This window comes from Eubalaena glacialis, chromosome 12 (assembly GCF_028564815.1).
Source record: "Eubalaena glacialis isolate mEubGla1 chromosome 12, mEubGla1.1.hap2.+ XY, whole genome shotgun sequence".
Classification (NCBI taxonomy): Eukaryota; Metazoa; Chordata; class Mammalia; order Artiodactyla; family Balaenidae; genus Eubalaena; species Eubalaena glacialis.
Genome location: NC_083727.1, coordinates 96604900 through 96628109, shown reverse-complemented (window position 1 = coordinate 96628109; position 23210 = coordinate 96604900). Strand labels below are relative to the sequence as shown.

Here is a 23210-nt window from a genome sequence, read left to right as displayed (position 1 = left end):
AAACGCTCTCATGGGTATAAATACCATTTTTATGCTGAACACACTGAGTTTCTACCTCCAGGCCAGACCACTCTTCTGAGCTCTGGATTCACACATCTGCAGCGGGTAATTCTGTTGGGATGCTGCACAGTCATTTAAATTGAACATGTCTAGGGACTTCCCTGGCGGTCCAGCGGTTAAGACTCCACGCTTCTGCTGCAGGGGGCGCGGGTTGGATCCCTGGTCGGGGAACTAGGATCCCGCATGCTGCATGGTCAAAAAAATAAATAAAGTAAAATAAAATAAAAGCAGGTGTTGTGAATTAAAGGATGTGAAACAAATAAAAAATAAATAAACTGAACATGTTTAAAACAGAAATTGTATCATCCTAAACCCGCCGCTCCCCCGATGACACCCCCTGCTGGTCGAGAGCCCCACCGTCCACCGTGCTGCTCAATCAGAAGCCTTGGGGCCCTGCTGCTGCCCCCTCCCCGCAGGTGTCTCTCTGAGTCCCTCAGCAGGTTCCGCTGCTTTGATCTCCCCAATCCCACTGCCTTCTCTCTGTCATCACGGCCACCACCGCAGACCGGGCTGCTAGGGCAGCCTCTTTTTTTTTTTAGACGATAATTATTCCAGTTTTATTAAGGAATGGTTGACATGCATCACTGTTTAAGGTGTATGGCATGATGGTTTGATTGACACGTACTGTGAAATGACGACCACAATAGGGTTAGTGAAAATTCATCGTCTCATAGAGATGCAGAGAAAGAAAAGAGTGATGAGAACTTTTAGGCTTTACTCTCTTAGCTTTCCTGTATATCATATGGGAGTGTTAACTACAGTCACCATGCGGTACTAACACCCCTGGTACTAGTTTATCTTATAACTGGAAGTTGGTGCCTTTTGACCACCTTCCTCCACTCCCCGCCCCTCTCGTAACCACAAATATCATCTCTTTCCGTGGTTCTTTTTGGTGAGCTCCCACATATAAGTGAGATCACACAGTGTCTGTCTTTGTCCGCCTTGTTTCACTTGGCGCTCAAGGTCCATGCACGTGGTCGCGGACGACAGGGTCTCCTCGTTTCCACGGCTGAGTAGCACCGCCGTGTATACACCACACCTGCCTGCACACTCATCGCCGTGCACCGAGGCTGCCCCCGTGTCCTGGCTCATGGGCATCGTGAGCCGCCGTCTCTCAGTTGTTCTTTCTGCTTTTGCTCTGGCCTCTCTCAGTTCCTTCTCTGCACACCTGCAAGGGCTATTATTTTCTTACTCCCCTCTAAAAATCCTTCCATGGCTATTCACCAAATTCAGAATAAATTCTAAGCTCCTAGCTATGCACCTCGTGACCTGGTCTCTGCCCAAGTCTCCAAGGTCACCCTGGTCCCCCCTTGCTCACTGCACTTTAACTACAGTGTCCTTTCAGCTCCTCCAACGGGCCAGGCTATCCTGCCACAGGGTCTTTGCACACTCTGCTCCCTCAGCCCCCAGTCTTCCTGGGGTTCCTTCTCATCCTTCAGGTCTTATCCAAAACACTCTGTCCTCAGAGAGGCCTCCCCTGCCCACTGTCCACAGGCGGCCGCTGGTCTCTCTCTGTCCTGCTCGTTTCCTGTCAGCACTTATCACGAGGGGTAGTCTACTACCACTCTACTTTCCTCTGGGGAGGGGTCCTTCTTTCCTCTACTAGAAGGAGGGACCGTGTCTTTACTCTTTGTTTTCTCTCTAACATCCAGCATGATGTTCGCCACCAGAGTAAGAGGAACTCAGTAAATATTTAGTAAATAAATAAAGAATTCTTTCAAGGACATTGGCAACAGAGTGAGAAATATGGGGCCAGAACTCCCGGAAATCTCTGACGTGAGTGGGTGCTTTCTAGGATGTGTTTGTGCCTGTCTGCAGAGAGGCCAAGGCTGAGGAGGGGAGGGTGGGAGCTTTATGATGGGGGGGTACCCGAGGAGGAGGGGACACAGGGTCAAGGACACGGTGGAGGGTTAGCCTTGGCAGTGTGAGAGGAGGGCAGGGCTGGAAACGCTCAGGCCAGTTCCCGTCAACAGTGAAGGACAAGGAGGGTCACCTGTGGGGAGCAAAGGGCCTGGAACAGGAAAGGCCCAGGCTGTGAGGCTGTGAGAGGGAAGTGGCAGTAGAACCCAGCAGCCAAGTGAATCGGATGCCACCAGCAGTATGGGTAGAGGATTCGCGAAGGAATTCCTTGAGATTGCAGAAGCAGCATTCCTGGCTCCATTCTATTACAGGTTCCTAATTTTAAATATGTGGGAAAGATTTTAATCTATTATACCTTTCCTGCAAGATAGCTTAATCCTTTCCAGTAGTTTATTAATAATAATAAAGGGAAGGAGAAATGTCATGGTTTGGTCACAGCAATAACTTTGCATTTCTCCGTCTGCTTTCCATTCCGATCACACATCTGAGCTGTTCTCCTTGGCTCAGTGCTCAGAGTGGGTTTTAACCCACTGCCTCGAGACACAGTAAAGGGTGCCCGCACCCTCCTTTGAGCTCAGACTGTCTCTCTTACAGGGCAGCCGGCGGGGAGATGAGGTGTCATGAACCCCGAGAGCCGCCCCTGGGGTCCCGGGGGATGGTGGGGACCCCGCCCACCTGCTCCCCATGCCGCCGGGGCCTGGGCTCTGCAAGACTTGGAGCTACCAGCTGCCCAGCTTGGTGGCAACCGCTTCCTCCGCCTGACCGACTTCACAGTCGCTGGGGTGCTGCTTGGCTGAGGGCAGAGGGGCCTTCTGTTGCCAGGCGAGGCTCGGGAAGGATCCAGCAACAGGGTGTCAGGGAGGGGGGTGGAGGTTCCTTCGTTTCCTGCCTGGAGGGCAGATTGTTTCGCTTCTTGTGGCTGCAAAGGGGACAACTGGGCCTCCTGCTGTGAACAGTGGGCATCACACTGACCCACCTGCTTGATGTGGCTGCCAGCTTTCTAAGGCAACGACGGCTGCAGTCGCCCAAACCATCCCAGGTGAGGCCTGCAGGAAGGTCGCTGATTTCTTGACTTTCAGGTCAGGCTGTCCTCGAGGTGCCACGCTGCAGCTGTTACGGCTCTCCTCTGGTCCAAGCACCTGGCAGGCCCTGCGAAGGGTTCTGAGCTGCTCTTTGGCACAGGAGCTGGGGCTCAGCAGTGCACCCACTTCTGTCTTCCAGAAACCACGAGAAGCTCCGGTGGCTGAGACGCAGTGATGGTTTCATTTGGATGTCAAGTCAGAGGAAGGTCGGCTCACACAGAGCCCCGAAGACACCAGCTCCTCGGGAGCTCCCAGAAGGAACACCTGCTTGGTAGTTTGTACGTGTGATCTGCAGGGCTTGGCGGAAATCACGCCTGGAGGAAACCCACTGTACTGGGTGAAATTCCATTTTTGACAACTTCCAGAGCTTATAGGAGCTATGCTGCTTAACATCTGCTGGATGGTGAAATTTAAAAAATTTATGTATTTATTTATGTACATATTTATTATCGATTCCTACTCATTGACTTTTGACCATGGTGTTGACAGTATCATTGGAAAGGTCATGAAGTTTTGAATTTACTTTGAACAATTAAAAGATAAACTTTAAAAAAGTTCCAATATCTCTTTCAGTGCAGTTTTAGCAAAGTGATACTTGCATTGAGCAAGAGCACGCACTGACTGTCACACTTTATGACCAGAGGTGGAAGCTGGCAGACCAGCCTGACAGGACAGACCAGGACGCAGAGGGACAGGCCCACTCGACCTGCTGCTGCAGCAGGTCAGCTCAGCGATGCCCGTGGTTCATGCTGTCTCTGCAGGTGGACGTTTACTGGACGATGGTGTGGCAGGTGGGAGCAGCTCAGATACAGTTTCGCCCTCCTGCCCCTGAGCTCAACTGCAGTCATGCAGGTGAGAAACGGTATTCTCTGAAAGTCGGTGGGTTGTGAATATTGGCATGAAGGTGTAATTGTGGTAGCAAAGTCGGAGGTCAGCTCGGCGCACCTTAGTGGGTTCAAGCATCAAGTATTTCTTCCTCAGGAATAATACTGCAAAACAAATGCAAATTCGGGCCCAGGCGTTCCTGATTTTTTTTTTTTCCTTTAATGAGATGGCAGATGCTGTGTTCAGATTATCATTTAAACATTGGTTAGGCTACAGTTATTTGTTTGTTTTCAATAGCAGAATTAATTTGAGACCAGGAGATATAAATTTTACCTTCTTTTCTTCAAGCAACAAATGAACAAATTTTTATTGGTCTGGTTTTGAGGATACAATCATGAATAGTAGTTTATAGCTAATGCATTCATGTGAACAAATTAAGAATATACTATCTGTAGATTTCCACAGCACAGCATAATTTCCCCCTAAGGGGGTCCTTTTAAAAAAATTATTTTTAATTTTATTTAGTTTTTCTTCCAGTTTTATTGAGATATTATTGACACACAGCACTGTATAAGTTCAAGGTGCACAGCATAATGCTCTGACTTGCACACATCATGAAATGATTATCACACTAAGTTCAGTGACCACCCATCATCTCATACAGATACAACATTAAAGAAATGGAAAAATACTTTTATTGTTTTAAAATCTCTGAGGATTTATTCTGTTAACAACTTTCATATATAATGTACAGCAGTGTTCATTATACTTACCGTGTGGTACATCACATCCCTAGTACTTATAGCTGGAAGTTCGTACCTTTGACCACCTTCATCCAATCTCCCCTCCCCTCCACTCCCCACCCTCTGGTGACCACAAATCTGATCTCTTTTTCTGTGAGTCTGTTTGTTTTTGAGGTCTAATTGACCTACAACACTATGCTATTTCCTGTTACACAACATAGTGATTTGGTATTTCTGTAACATTTCAAAATGATCTCCACAATATGTCTAGTTACAATGTCATCATACAAAGACATCACATAGTTACTGGCTATATTTCCCACACTGTACCTTCACACCTGGGACTCATTTATTTGCAACTGAAATTTGTACCTCTCCATCTCCCTCACCTGTTTCCTCCCTCCCTCCCCTCTGCCCTCTGGCAACCACCTGTTTGTTTTCTATATCTGTAATTCTGTTTCTGTTTTATGTTTGCTCATTTGTTTTGTTTTTCAGATTTCACATATAAGTGACATCATACAGTGTTTGTCTTTCTCTGTCTGACTTATTTCACGTGGCATAATGCCCTCTAGGTCCATCCATGTTGTTGCAAAATGGCAAGATTTCATTCTTTTTATGGCTGAATAATATTCCATTGTATTAATGTACCACAGCTTCTTTCTCCATTCATCCAATGATGGGCACTTAGGTTGCTTCCATAATTTGTAAATAACGCTGCTATGAACATGGGGTGCATATATCTTTTCCAATTAGTGTTTTTGTTCTCTTTGGAGTGGAATTGCAGGATCAATGGTAGTTCTAGTCTTAATTTTTTTTTTTTTTTTTTTCTGTTTCCTTATTTTCATTTTGGATCATCTGTCCATTGGTGTAAGTGAGGTGCTAAAGTCCCCCACTATTACTGTGTTACTGTCGATTTCCTCTTTTATAGCTGTTAGCAGTTGCCTTATGTATTGAGGTGCTCCTATGTTGAGTGCATATATATTTATAATTGTTATATCTTCTTCTTGGATTGATCCCTTGATCATTATGTAGTGTCCTTCCTTGTCTCTTGTAACATTCTTTATTTTAAAGTCTATTTTATCTGATATGAGTATTGCTACTCCAGCTTTCTTTTGATTTCCATTTGCATGGAATATCTTTTTCCATCCCCTCACTTTCAGTCTGTATGTGTCCCTAGGTCTGAAGTGGGTCTCTTGTAGACAGCATATAGATGGGTCTTGTTTTTGTATCCATTCAGCAAGCCTGTGTCTTTTGGTTGGAGCATTTAATCCATTCACGTTTAAGGTAATTATCGATATGTATGTTCCTATTACCATTTTCTTAATTGTTTTTGGTTTGTTTTTGTAGGTCCTTTTCTTCTCTTGTGTTTCCCACTTAGAGAAGTTCCTTTAGCATTTGTTGTAGAGCTGGTCTGGTGGTGCTGAATTCTCTTAGTTTTTGCTTGTCTGTAAAGCTTTTGATTTCTCCATCGAATCTGAATGAGATCCTTGCTGGGTAGAGTAATCTTGGTTGTAGGTTCTTCCCTTTCCTCACTTTAAGTATATCATGCCACTCCCTTATGGCTTGAAGAGTTTCTGCTGAGAAATCAGCTGTTAACCTTATGGGAGTTCCCTTACATTTGTCATTTTTCCCTTGCTGCTTTCAATAATTTTTCTTTGTGTTTAATTTTTGCCAATTTGATTACTATGTGTCTTGGCGTGTTTCTCCTTGGGTTTATCCTGTATGGGACTCGCTGCGCTTCCTGGACTTGGGTGGCTATTTCCTTTCCCATGTTAGGGAAGTTTTCGACTATAATCTCTTCAAATATTTTCTTAGGTCCTTTCTCTCTCTCTTCTTCTGGGACCCCTATAATGCGAATGTTGTTGTGTTTAATGTTGTCCCAGAGGTCTCTTAGGCTGTCTTCATTTCTTTTCATTCTTTTTTCTTTATTCTGTTCTGCAGCAGTGAATTACACCATTCTGTCTTCCAGGTCACTTATCCGTTCTTTTGCCTCAGTTATTCTGCTATTGATTCCTTCTAGTGTAGTTTTCATTTCAGTTATTGTATTGTTCATCTTTGTTTGTTTGTTCTTTAATTCTTCTAGGTCTTTGTTAAACATTTCTTGCATCTTCTCGACCTTTGCCTCCATTCTTTTTCTGAGGTCCTGGACCATCTTCACTATCATTATTCTGAATTCTTTTTCTGGAAGGTTGCCTATCTCCACTTCACTTAGTTGTTTTTCTGGGGTTTTATCTTGTTCCTTCATCTGGTACATAGCCCTCTGTCTTTTCATCTTGTCTATCTTTCTGTGACTGTGGTTTTTGTTCCACAGGCTGCAGGATTGTAGTTCTTCTTGCTTCTGCTCTCTGCCCTCTAGTCTTAATGTTTTTGAGGAATCTCTATACTGGTTTCCATAGTGGCTTCACCAATTTACCTTCCCACTAACAGTGCATGAAGGTTCCTAAGGGGGTCCTTTAAGGGAAGAAGATTCATGTTGACAGTTGTCAACAATCTCCTTCTCCCTTTCCCCCTCCCCTCCCCTTCCCCTTCCCCCCTCCCCTCCCCTTCCCCTTCCCCCCTCCCCTCCCCTCCCCTTCCCCTTCCCTCCCCTCCCCTTCCCCTTCCCTCCCCTCCCCTCCCCTTCCCTCCCCTCCCCTCCCCTTCCCCTTCCCCCCTCCCTTCCCCTTCCCCTTTCCTCCTCTTTGCTCTTTTTCTCTTCTTTCAAGTCTCTCTTCTTCCCTTCTCTTCTCTTTGGGCCACTTCCTGAGCATAAGGTTTCAGATAGTGGGTGGTCACAGAATCTGCACAGTCAATGTTGAAATTTGGTCACCTTGAACTAGTACATCAGAAAGATTTTTGATCTTCAAACATCAGAAACTCCTGTGTTGGTGGCATCATAAAATTTGGGTTCTGCTGTGGCAGGGAGCTCAGGGCATTAGCATTCCACAGTGTTCTTCCAGGACTGTGGTCAAACATGTAGTAATAGTGGTGACTGACATCTGTCTAGTGCTTGATAAAGTACATCTACATGTCCTAATCTCATTTAATACACACAGCAACTTTGTGTTTGGGTACTATTCCTTTCTCAGTTTTACAGAGATATTAAATAATTGCTTAATATCACACCTCCACTAACAATGGGGCTGGAACCCTGGTCTCCTGACTATAATACGTTTTTTTTTTTTTTTCAATACAGCACGTGCTCAGTGCTTATGGAGTAATACTGAGCAAAAGTGTCCAGAGTCGCGTGTGCAGTGACAATTTTCAAGGAACAGACATCTTAGGAAAGAGTTCCCCACAGAGACTTATAACCAGTATACCCCATAAATGCCCTTAAGGTAGGCATGGCACTTGGAGAGGTTATTAAGCACTCGGCTGTTTTGGGGGGTAATGGCTGGGGTATGTGTGTCTCAGTTTTCACTTGGTCGTTAATAATCTTGAATGGTTAGAAGTAAAGTAAGGCTTGGATACCATCGGGTAATGCATTGGTAGTAAGAAACACAACTTTAATTAACTGTACCAGCAGATTTACTGAGTCAGAAAGCAACAGCTTATATGAGGTGGCAGAAAACATTTTGTCCTGGTGAACCTGATGGAAGGACGGTTGATTCTCGGAAGGGTAACAGATGTTATCAATGACAAGGGTATCTTAGCTCTTTCCACAAATGTGCACCATTTCCCATTCTTAGATTTTGCAGGGGGCTGAAACTCATGGCATATATTTGGGCTGTACAACCTGTTGAATGCAGAGCCTCCTATATTGATGCTTGGAGAAAGACTGTCAGGTCTTTAGCATGAATTCTGGGACTAACTCTGGCCGACATCAAATCCTCTACATGCCTGAAGGAATCATCTCAAGCACAGGTCTCAGGTGGAGGCTGTAGGTTTCAGATGCTTGCCCAAGAGTAGATTTATACCATCTGCTGTTGTTTGCGTCTTTAAAAAAACCCGTAACATTGTCTTCGTCACAGGAATAGTGGTAAATAGAAAGAAGACAAGCTGGCCTTCAAGAATAGGTCATTACCAGGAAAAATTACTTCAGGAGGATGGGATCTTAAGTTGTTTCAGCCAATCAAAAGGAAGAAAATAGTAACAGGAAAGAAAGAGATCATAATAAAAAGTAACTGTGGGAAAACCTGTTTTTAAATTACTTCAGAATAAACCTAAAGCAACTGGAAAGGAGGGTAATAATAATCGGAAATAACATTAAATGGAACTCCGCCCAGCAACCAGAAGGTCCTCTTGTCCCGGAGCCGCAGCTGGGGCCTCAGCCTCCCCTCCCCGCCCCCGGCACGTCCACTGTCATCAACGCCTCTTCAGTTGCTCCTTCAGCAGCCAGAACATCTTTTCATCGAAACCCCAGTTCCCACGCCCCTTCTGCGCTCAAGCCGTGGGTGTGCCAGGAAGGTACCGCTCTGTGTTCCTTGGCCGTAGCGGTTCTCCCACCTCACATCTATGGCAGCCGCATCTGTGGTTGGGTACCTGCCATGCGCTTAGGACCAGCCCTTTGTATCGATTATCCCACTTACTCAGTGGGCTGAGTACTGTTGTTCGCTAGTATGGAATTGTTTTCAGGTATCCAAGTTCTCTGAATTGTTATTGGCTCTGAGCAGTGCTGATGGCACTACGTGTTCCTCCTGCAGTTGGTTTGGGTACAGCCCTCAGCACCTTCTTAATGGAAGGGGTTTCATATTTAATATTTAGAATTCACTGGGACACTGGATCCATAGCCTACAAATGGCATTTTATACTTAATGTCGATACTCTGGGCATTTTTTTTTTTTTAATAAATGAGGATTTCCTTTTTTTTTTTTTTCACCAAAGCCTAGCACTAAGAAACACTCCAGTTCAGGATGCTTTCATTTCCCTATGTATTCTGGAAACTTCCTTAGTTAGCAAGGTGTCCATTACGTGCAACATGGACAATTTTATCTTTATTTTTTTTTTTTTAACCTCTTTATTGGAGTATAATTGCTTTGCACTGGTGTGTTAGTTTCTGCTGTATAACAAAGTGAATCAGCTATACGTATACATATATCCCCATATCTCCTCCCTCTTGCGTCTCCCTCCCACCCTCCCTATCCCACCCCTCTAGGTGGTCACAAAGCACCAGGCTGATCTCCCTGTGCTATGCAGCTGCTTCCCACTAGCTATCTATTTTACATTTGGTAGTGTATATATGTCCATGCCACTCTCTCACTTCGAACATGGACAATTTTAACTAAAAAGTATCCAGACATAGATTTCATTAAGGTCTTCATTAACATATAATAAAAAGTATAGTCAGTATTTTAAATTTGTTTTACTTCACACTGGAGACCTAGTATGTTCTTATAAGGAATAGAACTAATAAGTTTTCTTGTTTGCTTTTTGTGGCTTCAGACGATTTCATGAATGAGTCAGTTAATATCAACAAACCCACTGTGGACCAAAAAGGCCTTTTTTATTCCTAGAAGCTCAACATCTTAGAAAAATTTTTACTCTTGTATTCAAGACTAGATTTTTTTTTTTAAAGAGACATAATTAGGCCATTCAAAGATCCTGTTAAGTACAGGTTAAACTTCAGTCAAATAGCACTACTGGAATGAAATCAATAAATAGATGTTGCTTTTCCCTGAAACAAACAGAGATGACCTTTGGAAACCTGCTACATGGGTTGTTCTGGCAAAAGAAACAAGCTGGTGACTAAGTGAGAGGCACATTCAGAGCTTCCCACACACTGTTCAACACACAATGCAGCGATTCTGATTAGTAGGAAGGAGAAAGGAAGATGGAAGGCCAGAAGGCCAGAGAGCTTCCAGGTGGACCCACCAACAGATGCACCTCAGAGGAGAAGGGGCTCCCGAGTGTCCCGTCACTCACGCACGTTAGAATTATCACAGAGGCACAAAATCTAAACTTCAATTCAAATTGCTGCTTTGAAGCCTGGGTTAATCAGTTGTCTTCCCCTTGCTGGCTAGAAAAGCCTCCTGTTTGCTCAGTTTACACAGTTTATCCCACCATGAGTCATAGATTTTCATTTGTTCTCTACACATAAGAAGTATTTTAAGAAAGTCAGACGACTGCTCTCTTCTGGGTTTTCCACTTTCCTCCTTTCAAAGTGGCCATTATTGCTTGTGGGGTAGGGGAAAGAGTTGGAAACCAAACTGTTAAACCAACAGAATGCTTTGTTATCAGTGGCACAATCTTGGAGACATTTAACTCTGATAATTTAAGGAAAAAAAATCTGAATCTTCAGATGAACATATTTTTGATTCTTATTCATATTATTGCTGCTATGCAACCCCCACACATACCAAGTTCTGCTTACGACAGGCCCTGCCGAGCTACCCACGTCCTTGACAAGAGCTCTAGTTCTCACTGATGAGCTTCTGACAAACAGCGGAACAACGCAACAACTGGGAACTTAAATCTGTGCTCCACAAAGCAAACCGGCAAACAAACTTCCCAATGTTTTAATCACAGTTTAAGAAGATGACAGATTTTTATTTTGGCAACAATCTAGCACTCGAGAAATATTGCCGATGGTTTGTAAGAGAACAAATTTGTTGGACCAAAGAGACAGGGAAAGTCTTCGAACAACTATAACTGCTCTTGTATTTTCACCCTTTTGGAATGTTTTAAGGAACAGAATTTAAAAAAATGTAGTTTACACATTGCATAAAGCACTCCTTTATCCTATGACACTCTTAATAGGGTACACGTTTCATCGACTGTTTCATAGATTCTTTACACTGTAAAGACAATTTTTGCTTTGATGGAAAACTATGTGTTGTTCAGAGTACACTCTTCCAGGTTCTCAGTTCCTGCTTTTATGGGGCGGGCTCTGCACCTTTCAGGCCTTTGAGCTATTTTAGGACTACATAAGTTGTAGCAGCAATGCAAAATAATTCTTGTCTGTAGACGTGTAAGTACATTCTGTCTGGTGCGGGTTCCTCTGACTTTCCTCTTTCACCGTGGAAGAAGCCAGGTGTGCCTCTGTTTGCCCATTCATCTGAATACTTAAAAGTTTAAATAAAATCTTTAGGACATGTTTATTTTCTACCTGTATGAGAGTCATGATTTTACTTTTATTTGTTTGGAAAACTATCCTTTAACAACAATATAAAGGAAAAAGAGGTTTATGAGTGGAAAGTTTTGAAATTCAGGGTCTATAGACTCTGATCTCACAGATGGTTACCACTCTTCTCTTTTTCCCTTTTTGTACCATAATTTTACTTTTCTTTCATTCAGCTAGTATTCCTTTTCTCTTTTTTTTTTTTTAAAACCTCAGATAAACTTTTTGATGAGTGGCAAAACAATGCAACCATTTGTACTTTAAAGCTGTGCTCCACAAAGTTAAAACGAACAAGCCCATGAACATTTTAATCACGGTTAAAAAATTACTTGTCTTTATTTTGGCAACAGTCTAGCATGCAAGAAATACTACTGATTTGTAAGAGAACTTAACTTCCTTGGACTTAACAGGGGAAACTCTTTAGATAATTATAAGTGCTGTATATTTTCACTTAACTCCCTTTTGGAAGTTCATAGTTTTATTGAGACCACTCATGGGAATCACTACACTACATCCAAAGGAAACATCTCACAACATCCAATAAATAAAACCAGATTCTTATACTCACCGTGCCCCACCAGAGTGCATCCGCGTATGTAGAAAATTCCTTATTGGCATCCTTTTCCACCAGATAGACAAGGAAAGACGAAAAAATCAGAACCAAAAATCCTATGTACCAAGCTGTGATTAATTCCTAGATATAAAAGGAATGAGAGATTTTTAGAGGTGAAAAATCTTTGAAAAAGGAAAAAAAAAAAATCTAAGCATGATTCCACGTGTTTGACTACTGCTTGGATATTTATGATGACTTTCACATAATCCACTACACCTTGTGTCCCCCATTGCTTTAACCAATTACTGAAAAGATCAAGTTTGCTTTCGATGGGTTTAGTAAATATCACGGCAGCCAGGGAGGAAGTTAAGAACGCCCCGCCCGCACCTGGGCGAGGGCCCCCCACCTTGCTGTGCGCGTAGACCACGGAGCCCAGCAGCTTCCAGGTGCCGCCGCGCCTGTCCATGCGCACCATGCGCAGGATCTGCAGGAAGCGCAGGCTGCGCAGCGCCGACGTGGCGAAGATGTTACCCTGAGTTTTGGCAGAAACTACTGCTATGGAGGCGATGAGAACGATGGTATCTGAAAGAAACAGGGTGAAGCAGCCGTAAGTAGCACGACCAGGAGGTTTTCGTTTCCAAAACAGAATTTCACAAAGGGTCCCTATGACCTGTTTGGGGCCCAGGGAACTGCTCTAGAGCCCCAGGCCGGCGCGCGCCCCGCGGGCTCTGGGATCGCCGAGGAGTGGAAGGCGGAGGGCGTGGCCTCCTGCGCCTGCTGCCCCGGGTCTGACCCTCGGCCGTTCTCTGCTTTAGCCACGCAGGTTTGGACCGCTCGCCGTTTAGCCTTCAAAGGCCTGGACACCGCCTTCGGAAGGTCCGGTGCTCCGGAGGGCTTCGGGCTGGCGCAGAGTCCCCACGGCAGTCCTGGCGGCACGGGTGGTCCTGCCTGTAGGAAGGGGCTTCTGCCTCTGCCTCTGCCCCAGCACCGCGGCCTGCTGGCTGATGCCACAGAGGGTACACCGCCTGTCCAGATGCGAAAGGGCTACTTCGCATAATCATGTCTCCCGTTTTCTTGCCGAAGAAGCTGGTAGCTCCTTTCTGCAGAAAATTCACTTGTGTTGTGGAGCCTGGCCCTTTACAGCCTCTTAGACAAAGGCCCCAAGCTGAGCGGCCTGCTCTAAGCGCTGTGCTCTGCGTGCTCTGTACCGCGCTAGTCAGTTCTGGGTAAGTTCTGTACACAAGTTAATTAACATTGCATTTGTTACAACAGAGTAGGTGATCATACACACCACGCACTGCATGGGAATGGATATTTAATGTTTGACATATTGACGTTTGGTTTAAATCATATCTGCCCTTTCGTCAGCTAAAAAGAGAAAAAGAGCGGCTAAGGAGAGCATAGAAAAGATGAATGACTTAATCGCTCCAAGGGTAAATATCTGAGTGAGGGAAGGTAGGCTTTGAAGTGGGAGAGGAGAAGTGGGATGAATGGCTTCCAATGGAGATTTTACAGCAGGTTAGCTTGACCTGATCATCCTCAGTAAGATGTCCTTCCTGCTCCGAGTGGGCTGTGCACGACCAGGTGGCCACACTCCAAAGAAGAGCTCCACCTCAGGGGGCTGCAGTTACTGATGTTCCTGGGAGCCTCAGGGTTAACTGCCGTGTGAGTGTGTATTCTTTGTCCAGCCCAGTCGTTCCTGCCTTCAGGAAGGCCTGGCCCCTGGTGTGCACTAAGAGCACCCTTAGAGTCACTCTCCTGGTGCCCTTTTGGGTCAGGACTTGGAGAGGGTCGGGGGTTGGCAGGACATGGGTCAGCCAAAGGGATTCCTCCAATCGGATCTGCACGCTGTGGGAGCCTGTGGCTGGGTGCACAGCCAGCCACAAATGCATCCTTTTCTCTCGCTCCATAGCTGTCGGAGATGAGAAGGAACTACATACGCTGATACGGACATCAAAGACATTAAGCGACTAAAGTCAGTTGCAAAGCAGTATGTACAATGTACTCTTAATAAATAAAACATATATTATACACCTAGGAAAGATATGCGAGAATATACACAGAATATTACTATTAATTCTCTCTGGGGTAGAGAGTTGTGGTGAGTATGTGGATAAAGGGACTTAGCACTTTCTAAGTTATTAATTTTGGTAATGTTGGAGTTTTATAACAATGAAAATGTCTTTTGAAATCAGGAAAAAACTTTTAAAAAGAGTTAAATGTGAAAACATCTCTTGGTTTTCATCATTTGGAGGGACTTACTTCCAAGACAAGTGGTCTACAGACAAAGAGACATTCCTTATATGGCCCTGATGGATATACATTTTGCTTCTTTTTCTCACTGTAGTCCTGCTTCCTCACAAGTGTACAAAGGAAAGAAAAAGGTACCCTATTGACCATGTTAACATATTAGAAATAATTGAAATAAGTAAATGACCAGTAGGGGTGCAGAAAGCACAGACTTAAAATTTACTTTGTGCCAGGCACTTTCTTTCATTCTAGGTTTTTTACAAATGTTATATTATTTTAATCCTTATAACACCCGTGTTGGTTAGGTATTCTACAGATGAAAAAAGCGAGACACAAAAAACATATATTGTGTTAGTTTTAAAAAATCAGTTACAGACCTGTTACACTACAGCACAAAAAGTATGCTATAAAGTCAGTTCATTAGGCAAAACCTAGAAAAAGTAAAAGGAGCCCTGTAGGTTTGAGACAATTTCAAAAATTATGCACACAGTGAATCATAATCTAAAGGTTTTAAGTCACAAAATGTGTAAAGGTAACCACAGATTAGATTTAATACCCTCATTTTAATTCAGATCAGAAAGTCAGAGTTCAGTGAAATGAAGTCATAAATGAGCAACCAAATGGCACACGATGAATGCACCCACAAAAATGTTTCTTGTTGGATTACAGTCATCCACTGCAATTTTGCTGTCAGTACCACCTAGATATTTCCCAGGTTAATATTTTAGAAGTTATGAGTACTCTTGACTTTTATTTTTATTTATGTATTTATTATTTTTGTAGAGATTACTTAGCAGAATGGAGGTTCCACAAGGTTGGATACTTGTATCCGAAGTATCTAGAACAGTGCCTGAAACATGGTAGGCACTCAATACATTGTTTATAGAATAAACTTAGGTTAATAAACATTTAAAAGTAGCTTGAGCTTTGTTCTCTTACCACATCAGTGGCTTAATAACTGGAACATCAATCTAAAATACCTGGAAGTTAATCAAACCAGCACAGAATTCTACAGCAATATACTAATTCACAGCCGTCAGCCACTGATGTTTATAAAAAGCAAGTCTCCCTAAGATATACCTTTTATGACAGTGGGCAGCCATGGTCTTTAAAGATGGCATCATAGGAGACCCCTGAACCGCCGCCCTCCCACAGACACACCAAATGAACAGCTACACACGCAGTGATTCCCTCTGCAGGAAAGCCAGAAACTAGCCAAGGTGCCCCTACGCACTGGGCGAATGAGAAAATGCTCACATCAAAACGGCAGCAGAGGCTGAGACGCACTCGCCGTAAACCCCCGTCCTAGCACACAGCAGGGACCTCCAACTCCCAGCTTTTCCCTGTGAGGCTAAGGGTTTGAACCCCATTTTTAGCGCCCCATTTTTTAAGACTACCACTAGAGGGATGGCCCCCCCCCGAACACCTAGCTCTGAAAGCCGTGGGGCTTGCATCCGTGAGCCCCACATACTACAGCAAACACAGAAGCAGGTATTAGCGGGCGAGAGCACTGGGCCTCGGCTCACCCACCGCCCATGTCCGGGCAGAAACGCCCGTCTCCCCGCCCCTTCCCGAGAGGGTTCTATTTGCGTACTTTGAAAGCTGCCCCCTGCCAGTCAGGTCTCTAATTTTTAGCATCCAACTAGGGAGTGACTGCAGCTCTCTCCTGAGACCACAGAAGCTGGTGGATGCCTCCCCTGGCCTCTCCCTCTGGCCTGCTCCAGTTTGCCAGTATCTTCCTCAGGAAGCTTTTATACACATCTGGTGCCCCAGCTTTTGAGGCTGCTGCTTGACAGAAGAACCCCTGGATCACCTGGCTCTGACAGCCAGTGGGGCTTTCATTCAGGAGTCCCACAGGCCTGTAGCAAAGAAAGAAGTTCGTAATGGGTTCCGGGCCCCATAGCCCCCTTCCCCACTCCATGGCTGTATAACTGGGCCCAGTACAGAGGGGATAGGTGAAATGCCCACCTCCCAGTTTCTCCTTGGATGGGGCCTAATGACACACTTTCCCCACTGCTGCCTGAGGGTCCAGCTTCCAACTGGCCTGTATCTAGGAGCTGACTGTGGCCCTCCCCCTGGGACACTGATCAGTGTGGCCACATGTTCAACCACTGGGAGCCACTGAGAACAGGGAAAGTGATTAGACAATCACATAGGTTTTAGAGACAACCAGAAGCCAAGGCTAGGCTGATTGATGATGTTCATCTCCTACACAAGATCAGCCTGTCCAGACTGGGGTAGGTGGCTGTTTATCTAACACACAGAAACCCACACAAAGAGTCAAGGAAAATGAAGAAACAAAATAATATGTTCCAAACAAAAGAACAGGATGAACTACCAGAAACAGATCTTAATGAAACAGACAACCTAGAAGAAGTAGTTAAATTACTAGAAACATACAACCTACCAAGGCCAAATCAGGAAGAAATAGAAAAGCTGAACAAACCAATTACTAATAAAGAGATAGAATCAGTAATCAAAAACCTCCTAAGAAACAAAAAAGTCCAGGACCAGAAGGCTTCACTGGTGAATTACACCAACATTTAAAGAATAAGTACCAATCCTTCTCAAAGTCTTCCATAAAAAGAACAGAAGAGGAGGAAACACTTCCAAACTCATTTTATGAGGTCAGCATTACCCTGATATCAAAACCAGATAAGGACACCACAAGAAAATAAAAGTACATATGCCTGATGAACGTAGATGTAAAAGTCCTTAATGAAATCCTAGCAAACTGAATGCAACAGTACATTAAAAGGATCATACACCATGATCAACTAGGGTTTATTCCAGGGATGCAAGGATGGTTCAACATCTCCAAATCAATCAGTGTGATACACCACATTAACAAAAGGAAGGATAAAAATTATACGATCATCTCAATAGATGTAGAAAAAGCATTTGACAAAATACACACACTTTCATGATAACAACTCTCAACAAAGTGGATATAGAGGGAATGCACCTCAACATAATAAAGGCCACAAAACAAGCCCATAGGTAACATCATACTCAGTAGTAAAAAACTGAAAACTTTCCCTTTAAGATCAGGAACAAATTAAAGATGCCCACTCTTGCCAGTTTTATTCACCTTAGTATTGGAAGTCCTAGCCAGAGCAATTAGGCAAGAAAGAGAAATAAAAGTCATCCAAATCAGAAAGGAAGAAGTAAAACTGTCACTATTTGCAGGTGACATATTATATATAGAAAACCCTAAAGATTCCACCAAAAAACTGTTGGAAATAATAAATGAATTAAGCAAAGTTGCAGGACACAAAATAAATATTCAAAAATCAGTTGTGTTTCTATATACTAACAACAATCTATCAGAAAGAGATATTAAGGAAAAAATCCCATTTACAATAGCATCAAAAAGAATAAAATATTTAGGAAGGAGTTTGATCAAGGAGGTGAAAGATCTGTTCAGTGAAAAATATAAAACATTGATGAAAGAAAGTGAAGAAGACACTAATAAATGGAAAGATATTCTATGCTGATGGATTGGAAGAACTTGTATTGTTAAAATGTCCATACTACCCAAAGCAATCTACAGATTCAGTGCAATCTCTATCAAATTCCAGTGCTGTTTTTCACAGAAATAGAACAAACAGTCCTGAATTCGTATGGAATCACAAAGACCCTGAATAGCCAAAACAGTCTTGAGAAGGAAGAACAAAACTAGAAACATCCCACCTTCTCATTTCAAATTATATTACAAAGTTACAGTAATCAAAACAGTATGATATTGGCATAGAAAGAGACACATAGGTCAATGGAACAGAATAGAAAGCATAGAAATAAACCCACACATATATGGTGAATTAATTAATGACAAAGGAGCCAAGAATATACAATGGGGAAAGGACAGTCTCTTCAATAAATGGTGTTGGGAAAACTGGACAGTCACATGCAAAAGAATGAAACTGGACCACTATCTTACACCACTCACAATAATTAACTCAAAATGGATTAAAGACAAATGTAACACCTGAAACTATAAAACTCCTAGAAGAACATGGGGGTAAGCTTCTTGACATTTGCCTTGACAATGATTTTTTGGATTTGACACCAAAAGCAAAGGCAAGAAAAGCAAAAATTAACAAGTGAAACTATAGCAAACTGAAAAGCTTCTGTACAGCAAAGGAAACCATCAACAAAATGAAAAGGCAATGAAAGAGAGAAAATATTTTCAAATCACATAGCTGATAAGGAGTTAATATCCAAAATATACAAATAACTAATACAATTCAATAGTAAAAAAGAAAAAAAGAAAAAAAAAACCAAAACCCCAAACAATCAAATTAAAAATCGGGCGGTGGATCTGAATAGACATTTTCCCAAAGACGACATACAAATGGCCAACGTGTATTGAAAAGGTGCTCAATATCACTAATCATCAGGGAATGCAAATCAAAACCTCATACCTGTTAAAATGCTATATCAAAAAGGCAGGAGATAAGTGTTGGTGAGGATGTGGAGAAAAGGGAACCCTCTTGCACTGTTGGTGGGAATGTAAATTGGTGCAGCCACTATGGAAATCAGTATGGAGGATCCTCAAAAAATTAAAAATAGAACTATCACAGGACCCAGCAATCCTATTTCTGGGTGTATAGCCAAAGATAATGAAAACAGGATCTTGAAAGATATCTGCACATCCGTGTTCACTGCAGCATTATTCTCAATAGCCAAATATGGAAACAACCTAAGTGTCCATCAATGAATGGATGAATGGACAAAGAAGATCTATCTATCTACCTACCTATCTATCTATCAAAATATTGTTCATCCATGAGAAAGAAGGAAATCCTAATGTCTGCAAAAACATGGATGGACCTCGAGGGCATTAAGCTAAGTGAAATAAGCCAGATAGAGAAAGACAGATACTGTATATCACTCATATGTGGAATCTAAAAAAGTAAAACTCATAGAAACAGAGACTAGAATCATGTTTACCAGGGCGTAGGGGGTGGGGAGAAATGGGGAGATGTTGGTGAAAGATTGTAAACTTCCAGTTATAAGACGAATAAGTTCTGGGGAACCTAACGTACAGCATGGTGATTATAGTTAATAATACTGTATTATATATTTGAAAGTTGCTAAGAGAGTGAATCTTAAATATTTTCACCACAAAAAAGAAATGGTAATTATGTGATGTGATGGAGTTATCTCACAATCATTTTGCAGTATATAAGTGTATCAAATCGATAGATTGTACACAAACTTACACCATGTTTTTGTCAAGTACATTTCAATAAAGCTGGGGAAAAATTGGGTAGAACAGCTTAAGCTGCACAATTAGTTATTTGTCCAAAATGTTTTTTGCAACGTAGGAGCATTTGTTTTAAGTGAAGACAGCACCTTTTAGTACAATGTAGGAATTACAGGTAGCCCTCAAGGCTCATTGGCTTCAGATTCATTTGCTCATCTGTTCGTGTATGAAGAAGTTAATTGAGGGTCGAGCACTGTATGAGACACTTGCATTAGAAATGAATATTCATTCATCCATCTGATCATCAATCTATTGCAAATGTTTATCAAGTCCCTACTGTGTACCAGGCATTGTGCCAAATGCTTTATGTGCACCAGTGGTTGTCAGTGGGGACAATTTTGCCTCCCGGGGGCATTTGGCAACGTCTGGAGTCATATCTGGTTGTCATAACTGGGAAGGGGGTTGCTGCTGGCATCTAGTGGTAGAGGCCAGGGTTGCTTCAAAACATCCTACAATGCCGGGAACAGCCCTCTGAAAAAAGAATTACCAGTCCCCAGTGTTAGTAGTGCCAAGACTGGGAAACCCTGAGGTCCATCATTTCATTTAGTCCTCCCAACAGCCCTATGAAGGAGACAGTATCATTCCTATCTCCTCCTTACAAATGAAGAACTGAGGCTTGTGGGGGTCAACTAGCCAAGCGCAATACCTACAAGTGGCTGAGCTGGCCCTTGCCTGACTCCAAAGCTGTGCCCTTAAGAGTCATGGTGCCCCATTCCTTGGATAAGGAAAATCTAGAGTGACGTGGGTTGGGGGATAGTGGTGGCGGGGAGGGTGAAAGGGGTAGGCTGCAGAAGCAGGTGGAAACTAAAGCAAGAATAAATTGTTATGATAAAGCATTCAGGAAAGAAAGAAGCGCAGGGAGAATAAAGCAGAAATAAAATGGCACTAAAACAGATGGTACCTTTATGGATACATCCAGAGACAGTGGGGTTAGAGAAAGAAATAGAACTGCTAATAAACATGGAGGAGCCCCAAGTTGCATGAAAAAAAAAAAAAAGTGTAATCTGGAGCTCTTAAATGCCCCTCCCAACGGAAACAGAGGGGACCAAGTCAGGAAGCAGTGAAGAAATAGTTACTGATTACAGGCAGCCCATTAGAGATGTGGAATATAGGCTTATAAGGTATTAGGAAGTAGGCTCACATATCCACTGAGTCACTTAGAATGATTTATGGATGAATTCTTGAGACTTGAGGAGACTGCAAAGATTTGAATGAAGTAAATACTGTAGTGATATTTAAGACACGTAGGGAGTGTATGAGTTTATTATTAGACCCCTCTGGAACTTTGCTCCAGGATTAGTCAGCAAAATCAATACAAATTGATCACCCCGGATGCTGAGTAAAAGGGATTAGTCACTGAAATACTGAAAAGCCCTCATTATAAGGTGGATTCACATCCAAGGTTACCCTATCGCAGACCTAAGATTGGGTTAAAGCAGGGTCAATTGTACATCTGAACTCGGTGGGCTGTGTTTTGTTGCTACAATTACGTGACACAATGCATCTATCAGAAAGTATATTTTAGTATGCTTGGCCTAATTTAAAATCACAAAGGGAAGAACTAAATCACATAGATTAAACAAAGCATAGTTGAACACTTTTATACTAGTAATTGTTAGGGGAGAGAAGTTTTCTAGAGGTGAACCACAAAGGGGGTACATCTTGACATCTAGAAACTGTCTGGAGACTTTAGGTTTTAAGAATTTTTGTAAATTATGTTAGAGTCTCAGAAAGATTCCCCTAATAGCTAACATAAATTTCCCTCTTGCACTTTAAGGTCATTTCATCCTGTTGCCTCTGGGCAAAACAGAAGTGCAACAATTACTACATTCCTGGTGATTCTACCCTCTCCTACCACCATTTTTGTTCTAATTCCTTGAGCTCTTTTCAGTGACCTCACTGTAAGCTAAAATTTGGATAATTTTAATGAAATATCTGTTTTAAAATTATAAAAGTAATAGCTGCTATAAAATATCAAAACCTTAGACACATGTATAAGAAGTAAATTTATTTAATTGTCTAATTCTTTACTAAGGAGCTGTAAGTTACTTTAAGTTTTGCTATTAAAATGATGCTGAAATGAATAGCCTTGTACACAAGATTTTGTAGGTATTCTCTTTAAGGATACATTCCTAGAGATTGGATTGCTGGGTTGAAGGCTGGCACGTTTTGAGTTTTGATATCAAAGTGCCCTCCAAATGATAGTACCAATGATCACTAACAATGTATGAAAGTATTTCTCTAATAAAAAGCAATGCTAATAAAATAACGATAGTAATAATAATAGCTAAAATTTACTGTTCACTGTGTAATACTGTTCTAAGCATTTTCAAGTATTACGTGGACTATTATAAACTTGTAATCTTTGCCAATATGATAGACAAAACATCACTTTTTTTTTTTTTTTTTTTTTTACAGATTCATGTCATGAAGAAGTCATAGAAGGCACGTCATGAAGAAGGCCTTTGCCCAAGATTATAAAACTACTTTCCTAGATTCTATCTGGTGTATTTAGCTGCTCATTCAGTTAACATATGTACTCCGTTTGGCATGTTCTTTGCGGCAGCGGTAGCTAGCTGTCCTCCACAGATGCATGCTTCTCTCGAGGCGCAGGACTACCCCTGGGAAGGGGCTGCCTACCAGGGACGTCACTTCCCAGGTCTGCTCGCCTCTGGGTGGGGGGATGTGACCCGTCCTAGCCGATGGGAGGTGAGTGGAGATGGTGTGTGCCACTTCCGGGCTGAGGGGAAGCAGATGGCCTTAGGGGCTGTCTTTTCCCGTCTGCCAGCTCATGTGGGCCTTCAGGATGTCCTGAGGGGCCAGATGCTGAAGACGGCGGGGCCTTGTCAGCCTGGTCCAGCGTGACTGCATGAGGCAGGGCTTTTACCACACACCCCAGGCCCAGCAAGAAGTACCTTCACTGGACTATCACGCAAGGAAGAAATGAACTTCTATTTTGAGAATTTACTGGAATTTGAGGATTTGTATGTTATAACAATTAGCATTACTCTGAGACATCTTTAGCTTTTATGAAATTTATGTTTGTCTCTCTGGTGAAGTAGAGAACTAATCTTACTTTTTATCCTATACGCTAGTCAGTTTTTCCAATACCACCTAAATAAAAAGTCTATTCTTTTCCAAATGTTTCCATATACTCATGGAGAGGTCTATTTCTAGATTCTTTCTGTTCTATTGCCTATGCCTCATCAGTATGACACTAGATATTAGATAGGGTAATATCCCTTCAATGTTACTCCTTTGTAAAAAAAATTACGCATTATTCTAAACCTATTTATTTCTCCAGGTAAATTTCAGAAAAAATGCACCAGTTAAAACCCCAGCATCCTGATACAGATTGCACGCTCGATTTTAGGTGAGCATCTTCTCTACTGCTTCCCTCATCTCACATCCAGGGAGCTGTGTACTTCTGCTGCTTTGGCTCCACGGTATCTCCCCTCTCTCCCTCCTCCCCCTGGCCCTGTGTCCCCCGGCTCAGGGCGAGGCTCCCTCTCTCCCGGCCACGCCACAGACT

The 23210-nt window shown here is 42.8% G+C and overlaps 1 protein-coding gene across 1 annotated transcript in view; it reads right to left on the bottom strand.

The window, feature by feature from the left end:
- The window catches only part of KCNQ5 (potassium voltage-gated channel subfamily Q member 5), a 575434-nt gene that overhangs the window by 96884 nt on the left and 455340 nt on the right, over positions 1-23210 (bottom strand). Inside the window, exons 4-5 of the mRNA XM_061206754.1 lie at positions 12566-12741; positions 12175-12300 (exon numbers count right to left, since the gene is read on the bottom strand). Of these exons, the coding sequence (XP_061062737.1) occupies positions 12175-12300; positions 12566-12741 (302 nt within the window). The remainder of the gene's footprint in view (positions 1-12174; positions 12301-12565; positions 12742-23210) is intronic.